This window comes from Haliaeetus albicilla, chromosome 2 (assembly GCF_947461875.1).
Source record: "Haliaeetus albicilla chromosome 2, bHalAlb1.1, whole genome shotgun sequence".
In the NCBI taxonomy this organism is placed as follows: Eukaryota; Metazoa; Chordata; class Aves; order Accipitriformes; family Accipitridae; genus Haliaeetus; species Haliaeetus albicilla.
In genome coordinates this window covers 29,194,580-29,204,145 of record NC_091484.1, presented here as the reverse complement: position 1 = coordinate 29,204,145, position 9,566 = coordinate 29,194,580, and the positions used below count along the sequence as shown (strand labels likewise).

General features: G+C 44.9%; 1 protein-coding gene across 1 annotated transcript; it reads left to right on the top strand.

The window, feature by feature from the left end:
* The first annotated feature begins 5,846 nt into the window (after window positions 1-5,846).
* SEC61G (SEC61 translocon subunit gamma) lies at window positions 5,847-9,224 on the top strand. Its single transcript, XM_069812043.1, has 4 exons — window positions 5,847-5,995; window positions 6,824-6,923; window positions 8,145-8,247; window positions 9,117-9,224. The coding sequence occupies exons 2-4, from the start codon at window positions 6,830-6,832 to the stop codon at window positions 9,124-9,126; spliced, it is 207 nt and encodes a 68-aa protein (XP_069668144.1). The 5' UTR covers window positions 5,847-5,995; window positions 6,824-6,829; the 3' UTR covers window positions 9,127-9,224.
* The last annotated feature ends 342 nt before the right edge of the window (window positions 9,225-9,566 follow it).

The window sequence follows — 9,566 nt, the reverse complement described above, 5'->3', positions numbered from 1 at the left end:
CATATTTTTACAGTTTTACAACAGGCAAAAGCTGAAGAAACACCTTTTACCTCCAGAGAAAGAGATGGCATTCTGGCCCACACTCCTAGCCAGCTGGGATTATGGACCTCACTGGAGATGACATGCAATGAAATAGCTTTTATACCAAAACATGTATCATGATAGTAGGACTGGGGTCCAGCTCAGCTGACGCCATTACCAGGATGGAACAGACATCTTGAGTAGTTACTCCCAAGCCACAAACTGAGTATAGGGTGTATTAAAACATCACAGAAAGAAAATACAGTTTTAGTGTATTGTACTTATAAAATACAAAAAAGAGGCACGCGGTACGCTTTACAAACTGAAGGAAGTGGAGGTTTGCCAAAACAAAGTAAAACAAGATCTCGTACTAGAAGTGGGGCTTTTAATTAACGTTTTGACACTATAGCCATGCACCGATGAACTGCTTGCTCATGGTTATTGAAAAAATTGGTTGCTCTGTCATCTTGGCTTGAAGCAGACAGGGGCCACGTTCAATATACCTAAAAAGATGCTTTGCTTGCACTTTTTGCTGCTACTTCTGTATCCACTATATGATTGAGTCTTATGCATAATACATGCAACCATTGCATATTTTTGAAAGCCATTTTTTAATGTCTAAATGTACACAAAGCACCTGAAAATGTGTCTGCTGACATAAAATACTCTTCTGCTAGAAAAAGAAAGCTATCACCTCATTTTTAATCAAACTTCATCCTCAGGGGGGAAAAAAAATAATCTTAAGGTTAAGAATATTTTCAATTTTAATTTAGCTTTTTTTCTTTTTAATCTGAGGTTGTAATTAGCATTTACTGACATAGTAGTGTGTTATTATAAAGAATTGAGTAATTTTTTTCTTATCATACACAAAAATCTTCAGGTGGCAACTGCAAAGGTGGGGACGAGGCCTGTATGGTCAGTTGCCATTTACCAGAGCAAGATTTAGAGGAAGCATTCTCTGGCCCATTGTTTATCAAAGTTACTTTTCTTATTACTTTTTGTTGGATGAGCCCAGAAACTATGGGAGAATGGTATTAACTGGCACAAAAAAACCAAACCATGAACTTAAAAAGTGGTGCATCTCAAAGAAAGAATTGAGAAGTGGCTAACATTAGGAGAAATCAGGCCATCAGTGCCAGCTGTGCTTAAACAAAACAGTATTATTACAAGCACTGAATCAGAGAAAGTAGTAAGCATTTGATTTTTCTTTACCTCTCAGACCTGAACAGCTGATGGAGGCACACCTATTCCTCTCTTAACTTCCTTACATTGCTTTTGCTATCTAGAAACCTTATCTTAAGATCTTTTTAGTCTGAGGTATCATTTAGTGAGGGCATTTTAGTATAGTGCCCTTGTTTATTTCATATTGCGTCTATCGTTATACAGACACAAATCTTCCAGTTCTTCAGGTCTTTCAAATTAAACTGAACATGGACTTTGTTTAAAAGGTCATCTTTAAAATTATACACAATAAATCTAACACTGGTAAAAATTTATTTTAATAGCACTCCTCCCTCATCCCCACATTTCATCTCCATTGAATGTTAAGCAGCACAAATCAAAGGATGGGGTTAGTTGACTGCTTCAGACTAGCGACATTCCCTTTCACGACCATGGCATTAAAGCCTGATCTAGTGACATTTCTATAATTAATGAGGCTAACCCAAAGACAGGGACCACAAGCACTTCATCATTTCCTTCTGAACCCCACATATGAGCTATCATTTCCTTCCTAACATTAATTCCTCATTTATGTTCTTCCCCTGCATCTGTACAGCTACTGAGGAGGGAAATCATCTTTCTTCCCATCGTAAATCATGCAGATATGCTTATCAAGTCCAAACAGAGCCTCAGGATCGTTTAGGAGAACAAAAAGCTAAAAATAATTTTTAAATGTCAGAAGCACATAGATATTCCAAAGGTTTCTCAAGATATAAATTAATCAAACATATTTACGATAATGTAAAATTAAGAAATAAAAGGTCCCACATATCTTAGCAATTTCTAAAGACTAAATTTTATAGTCATTTAGTCATCCAACACCACTGACTGTCAAGCGATGGATCACTAGCATGACTTCAGTCAATGGGGCTACAGTGCTGCCTTTGAAAATCTGAGGGGGCATCTACCCGCAGCCCTGCTCAACAGGCTGCTCTGTCCAAGGAGGTCCCCTAACACCTTTCCCACACCATCACCTTGCTTTCTCCTCTCACTCTTCCTTCTCTGCACTCTTCCCTTGTTTGGGCTATAAATCTCTTGCTGCTGTGTGGTCTTTGTTCTCTGCTATGTCTGTTTTCTGTCCCAGAGCATACCCAGATGCCTGTCTTCCTTGTGTATCTAAGTCCACCAGCTACCACCTTCATAGTTTTCTTAGTCTTCTTCTTTGCTTTTGCTGCCTCTCAGGGTAACTACTTTCCCCTCAAATTCGTGAAGGCAAGTCAGATTCTGTCTGCAAAGGCTATTCTCCTCAAACAATCCATCCATCCCCAAAACTCCCCTGGGGAAGCAACTGGTCTTTTGCCTTGCCTCCTTCCAGTTCAAATCTGCCTCGTGCCCTGCATTTGGAAATCCTGGGCACAGAGCTAACTGTGCCTCCTGCTCACCCCTCCGGCCCTTCCTACTGGGGAACATCTCAATTCCTGCTGCCTATTGTGGGATGGGAAAGAGATAGTTCAGCAAGACTCCACATCCCAAATGTATCACTTTTTGTGCAGCCACAGGAGACCTGCTGGGATCACTACACCCAAGTTATTTTCTTCTAGGACATGGGCAGTACTCCTTAAAACAAAAAAGCCAGGCTGCCAGGTCTCTCCCCTCCAGCGTGCAGACAGAAGAGCACTTCCCCTTCCATTGAGCTGCTGGTGAGGCCAGGCAGCACCAGCCCCACAGAAGCCTGAACAGGAGCAGGCACTTGCTCTTCCCGTTTGCCTGGGCATGGAGCAGGGGCAGGGTAGGGAAAGCAGGGTTACCTCCCGCAGGAAAGCTTGGAGGCTCATTCAGACAGAGCTACTACTCTGTCCTCCCTGCGCCACTCCGGGATTACACGTGTACCAGCTCAGCATGCAGAGGCTGAGCTTCCTCTCACACTGAAGATTGTGTATGGGAAAAAAAGAAGAAGAAAAAAAAAAAAAGGATGTGGCTCCAGTTTATGCAAAATGAATATCCAGAAGCAAATGAGCATTAGCACACTACAATATAGGATAACAACTGTGTTTCTTCTGTTAAGAGAATGATTATTTACTGCTTAGATATCATTGTAAATGCAGACTTGTAAAACTGTCACAAAAATTTACATGTGCAAGCACACCACTTTCTTCCCCAACCATAAAGAAGTAGAAACAAACCGCCCTAGCGATAGTCTAGCTTTCAATGAAAAAAATATGCATGCCTGGGAGATACAAGCTTTTTCATATCTTCTGTAAATGCAGATGACTCTCTGTAAACATAGTTGCCCCGAAGACCAAGTCTAAGTAACAATATGCGAGTACAAGGACCAAGTCTAAGAAACAATATGTGAGTACAAGGAAAACATAGTTGCCCTGAAGACCAAGTCTAAGTAACAATATGTGAGTACAAGGACACTAAAAAAAAATAAATGTTGGAGAAGAGTCTGAGGAATAACAGCAAATGCGCTCTGTGCACAAAACAGTACTCTGCCTCTCCCCCAAGCTGCTTGCTGAAGTCCAAACTTGCAGCCTGGCAGGGAAAGAAAAGAGCTCATCATGGGAGAGCGAGGGACAGTTGAGACAGAGGACAATCCCCATCTTCTACTCCATTACAGACAACCCACGGTTAACAAACCTGTGATAACAAAGTCACGTTTTTAAGCCAGGCAGTACCTGCTAGGATTCTCCAGAACGTTTCTCCTGAGGAAAACAACTTAAAATAGAGAACTGGGGGCGGGGAGAACACAAACCTTTATTGCAGTGAATGCTTTTTAATCGTAACCCAGCCAGAAGTCTATGCCATGAATTGTTTCATACATGTGTCTTCTTGATTGATTCAGGTTAGTTTTTTTTTTTAAATCATTGCCATTTGGTTACAGGAACCTAGTGCTGTGAAAACCATTGCTCTGCAGCAACGGTTTCCAGCAAGGCCCATCACGCAGCACAGCTGGAAATATGAGTTTCCTCTGTTGGTAAAGTCTCTAGCATGTATTTGTCACACTGAAGGGAAAAAACAAACAAAACAAAACAAAACAAAAAACATGAAAGGCAGCCTCCATGCACTGACTTGTCATGCAGAGGACCAGCAAACTGCTCTGCCCCACCATGCACTGTGCACTACGGCTATCAGGCGCTCAGCTGCTTTCCTTAGGGATCTTCCTCTCCCTGAGTGGTGACACTGCTCATTCTTGCAGACTGCAAACTGGCCTCAAAAACAAGAGACAAATTATACACATATCTGTTGTGGGAGGCCTAACTGACTCTGTGATCTTTCTGTGCTGGTGTGCCAATGGAAAAGGTCTAATGGAATTTGGCCAGCAAAATTGCAGCCCCATCTGAGGTGTAGTGCTAGATGAGGTCTGATTCAAAGCAAAATCCAATTCAAAGCCAGGCTTTTGGAGAAAACCTGTTGAGGAGCCCATGGCAATAAACCTCCAAAGCCAAAGAGAAAGCTCATGTTTGAAAGAGATCAATAATACTGAAGGACTTGCCCTGTGGGCAAAGACAAGGAAAGCTGCTGCCAAAAAAATCCATGGAATATCAAACAACCCTCTGGTCTGATGGTACTTTATCTGTCGTGAAAGCTGTCAAAAAAAAAGTTAAGCCCAGAAAATATTTTGTGCACACTTAAATCCAACAGTGAATTGAGATCAGCAAAGTATTTGCCTGATCTGGCTGCAAAAGCCCCGCAGCCTGACTGAAAAAGTAGTAAGCCTTGGTTACTCAATACGCACGCAAAGGTGGCAGCCAATCAGGAACAGAGTTCTAGACCAAAATTAATGATATCAAAAGCAAATTAAGGATAAAAATCAATAAATGTTATCTTTGCTCTTCCTTTACCTGTTACATGATCTGATTTTCCTTTCGAAAACAGCCAGGAAGGACTCACTTTAGGCAGCAACAGCCTCTTTTACCTCCTCATGCAAGGAAGCATTCTACGTTACACCTGCGGTGCTGAAATGTAAAAAGCTTTCCCATTTGTAAGTGCTGGGCTGCACACTCCTCTATACAAAAAAAAAAAAAAAGAAAAAAAAGCCACAGGAGTCTATGTTTTCAAAGGTGATGAACTCCAGTGGTCCGTGATGGCTTCAGCGCTCCTACGAATCAATAAATGTCTGACTCACGGGCAATCACAGCCTGAGCAGCATTTTCATGTTGGGTTTTTTCTCCCCCCCCCCCCCCCCCCCCCCCTTCACGGAACAGCATTTGTCACAGGTACATTGGTACCGTCTTCCCTTTATTTCCCGCCACGAGGCTCTCGGATCCTACGGCTGTCACCGCGCGGGAAAGCAAATTCGTTGTCAAACGCCGACGGACGCGCCGCCCGGGTACGTGACAGCCGCATCAACCCGCGCAGCCCCCGCCGGGCCGCAGCCCCCGCCGGGCCGCAGCCCCCGCCGGGCCGCAGCCCCCGCCGGGCCGCAGCCCCCGCCGGGCCGCAGCCCCCGCCGGGCCGCAGCCCCCGCCGGGCCGCAGCCCCCGCCGGGCCCCCCCCGCGCTGCGCGCCGGCTGCCCGCCCTGAGGCGCTGAGGCCTCCCCCGGCCCCGGCCGGGGCCCCTCTGCCCGGACACCGGGCCGGGCCGCGCCGCTCCCCCCACTAGGCCCAGGCGGCGGGGGAGAGGGCGAGGGGCCCCGGGAACCAGAAAGAAAAGGGAAAAAAATCCAACCCCAACCCCCTCCTTTTTCTTCTTAAGGCAAGCCCGCCCCGCCCGCCGTGCGCGCTGACGTCGCCGCCCCCGCCGCCGCGTACGCTGACGTCGCCGCGCCCCGCCGCCGTGCGACGTGGCCTTCGCCCAGCAGCGCGAGCGGTAAGGGCGGCGCGGGGACCCCCCGGGCGGTCGCCGCCCCGCTCGGGGCCCCCCTCCGCCCGGGCGCGGGGGCTGAGGAGCGGGGGGAGCGGGCCCCGGGCCCGGCTCCGGCTCGCAGGCCCGCCGGGCCGGCCTCCGCGGGGGGTTCGGGGGCCCAGGCTCCCTTGGAGCGAGGCCGCCGGCCCGCGCGGCCCGTCCCGCGGCGGGGCGGGGGAGCTGGGGCAGGCCGGGCGGCCCGGCCTCGGCCGCGGGGGCGAGGAGGGGAGTCGCGTCGCGTCGCAGGGAGACGTGAGAGGGACCGGACCCTCGTATCGGAGGGCCTGTGCTGATTAACGACCGCAGACCCCTCCAGCGCGGTGTCGTGCTTGGGGTGGCAGCGCTGGCAGGTGCTCGTTTGGAGAACGAGATCAGGCCACGGGATTTCCCTCGGTGCGCGCCAGCCCTCCAGCAGCTTTGGCTTGGGGCTTTCTTGAGAGCGGTGACTTTTGTCTATTTAGACACCTTCAGCAGTGTCCTCAGAAACACAGTGTAGGACGTAAGCTGAAAGCAAGCTGTGATGGAGCTGTCGTTTTCATCTGCTATGCCGAAAGGCATAGTTTTTCATATTTTTTGCAGGCAGTGGTAGGTCCTCATGTTCGTGTATTGATACAGTGTCTTTATTTTCTGCAAAGTGGAAGTATCTTTTCAAGTCCGGTTAGGTTGGAGTATGACACCTTATCTTAAGTCTCTACGGATTTTGTAGGTAACTCCTACTTCTGTAATAAAAAAAAATTATCCCTTTCAGTATATACATGGCACCGCCAATACTAAATCCGTTCATCTTTGCAGGTAATCATGGACCAGGTAATGCAATTCGTGGAACCCAGCCGTCAGTTCGTAAAAGACTCCATACGACTTGTTAAAAGATGCACCAAGCCTGACAGGAAAGGTAAAGCACACAAAACCCAGAAGCAATCCTTATTTCATCTTACATTTTACCATGTATCCTTCCGTATGTGGCTTGATTCATTTGTCATGAATGTTTCTCAGCCTTCAGTATGAGATTTAAACTTCAGCAGTTATCCAGTTGTTAATGGGTTTATGGTTCTGGATATAATAATACTTGAATATGTCCTTTTCTGGTATGTATCAGTCAGGTGTGTGAGTGTGGTACTAAAACTCACCTTATGAAACAGGCTAAGTAGCTGAAATTGGCCGTTTTCAGACAGGCAAGTAATAGTTTCATGTATTAGGTAAACTGCTCCGAGAAGAACTTGCGTGCGCTTCGAAAAGATAAATACGGTAGTCAGGTGCGACTGATTGCAGTCAACTTGGGGGAAATTCTGGAGGAAACTGCTTGTTACTTGACCTTGGAGGAAACACTTCATTTTTAGGAGACCCAAAAGGAGCGAGGACTGCTTTTTGCAGTGCCCATTCTGTACTTCACAGTTGTCAGGTGACTGCCTGATTGTGACAGGAAGAACTTGGTTGCTGGAAGTATAGAAGAGGAGGTGTTTGGATTTTCTCAAAGGCATTAGAGAGAAGCTGTGACTCTAACCAGAATGCAATTGGTTGTCCTTAATGGCGATAGTTACGATGCTTTATTCACATGCTCAGGATGAAGTTTACTGACATCTTTTGAGATCAGTAAGGACCTTCATTCATTGTCAGACTGGCAGGGTTGTGAGGGGCTGTTGACCTTCCTAGTCCATTTCATGGTTGCTTTCTTAAAATAATTGAGAATATCACTTAAGTACTTGATTTCTGTGGGGACTTAATATGTCTTCCTGTGACAGACGTAAATGCAGCTTTTCCATCTTTTTATACTGTATTGGGGATTATTTTCAGGCCTTGTAGGGATATGAAGTAAAGATAATGGAATAAGTGTTCCATAAATTGTTATGAACTGTGGGTATTTCTGATTCTGCTTATTATTTAAAAAGTTAAGATCGGCCATGCTTTGTGGAAAGCAGCATCTTCTCTTAAAATCTCATCTGTCTTCTGAAAAAGTGGATTTGTTTCTCAGTGTCAATGCAGTTTGCTTTTGAACTGTTTCCTGTGTTAACGTTACCGTTTTCTAAAGAGATCTCTCTCCTGTGGTCACTGTAGCGCATATCTCCTGTACGCCATACATGAGGCTTCCTAGACTAAAATTTTTTTGGTTTTATAGAGTTCCAGAAGATTGCCATGGCAACAGCAATAGGCTTTGCGATAATGGGATTTATTGGTTTCTTTGTCAAATTGATCCATATCCCAATCAACAATATCATTGTGTAAGTAAATATGACCTTTAATTTCACTGAATTTGACATTCGTTTTTACCTGTTCAGTTTTAAACAGAGGATGTTAGTGAGCCCTACAGGATCCGTGTTGCTTTAGTATCTCTGCATTTCACATGGTAGTGTAATATGACAGGTATTACTTGATTCAAAGGACTTGATCAGGAAGCGGTTGTTAATTTAACATGCTGCAAAATATTAGATCCATAGTTCTTCAGGTTTTTTTCAAGTATTCTGCTTCAAAACTGAACATCAAATGTTTTGTGTTCCAGTTCCACAGTGTGTGTTTGATCATAGAACATTTACTTTATTTGGATCTTACATACTCTCACTATTTCCAGTTTATAATTTGGGTATCCAAAGTAAATGCATGGATGGTAAGGTAGAGAAAACTGAGTGATTGTGCTGGAAGGTGACAGGGCACAGAACAAAGTTGGTCTTGTTTCATTTACTGAGTGCTAGATATGTTTGAAACTTTGTTTTACTTGTAACTGCATCTTGTAAAATACCTTTTAGAATGAACGTTGCAGCATGAAAAACTTGACCCTCAAGTTGACTGGCAGTGATGGAACTGACATATTAACACTACCAATTAAAACTCCTGAGATTCTCCAGAACTGATGTAATCCCTTTTCTAGCACTGGAACAAGTTAAATACTGTTCTGTGACCGTGACATGTGGCTTGCTTATACCTGTAAGAGTCGTGGTCTAGGCAAGGAGAAATGTTTGAAAATAGTAGATAAGCTGTAACGGTAGTAATGTTTGTCCTAACAAGGCAATGGTGGGAGGATAAATTAGACTTCAGATGGGATTGCTTGATCACACTTGATTAGTTGAAACTGATTACTTTGTTCTCTCAACAGAGGCGGCTGAATATTCATCATGAAGAACAAGATGTTGTGACACTTGCTGCAAAGATTTCACAGCTTTAACTTGTTTGCTATTAAACAAGCTCAGTTTGGGTTTTCAAACATTCTTGTCATCTTATTCCTCTTTTAAAGTGTATGCGATCATACCTGTCTACATTACAGGCTTTTTTTTTTTAGTAGTAGTAGAGTGTTTTGTTTGTTTGTTTTGTTACTTCTTTAAACCATAACAGAGTTATTCAGGTAGGAAGGAACCTTGGGAGGTCTCTAGTCCAACCTCCTGCTCAAAGTTGGGTCAGTGTTGCATTCTGACATGGTTGCTTAAGGCTTTGTCCAGTCAGGTATTGAAAACCTCCAAGGGTGACAACTGTACAGCCTCTCTTCAGAAGCTATTCCAATGCTTAATTTACTGCTTAGTAAACAGCATTGTTCCAGCAAAAGTAGCAA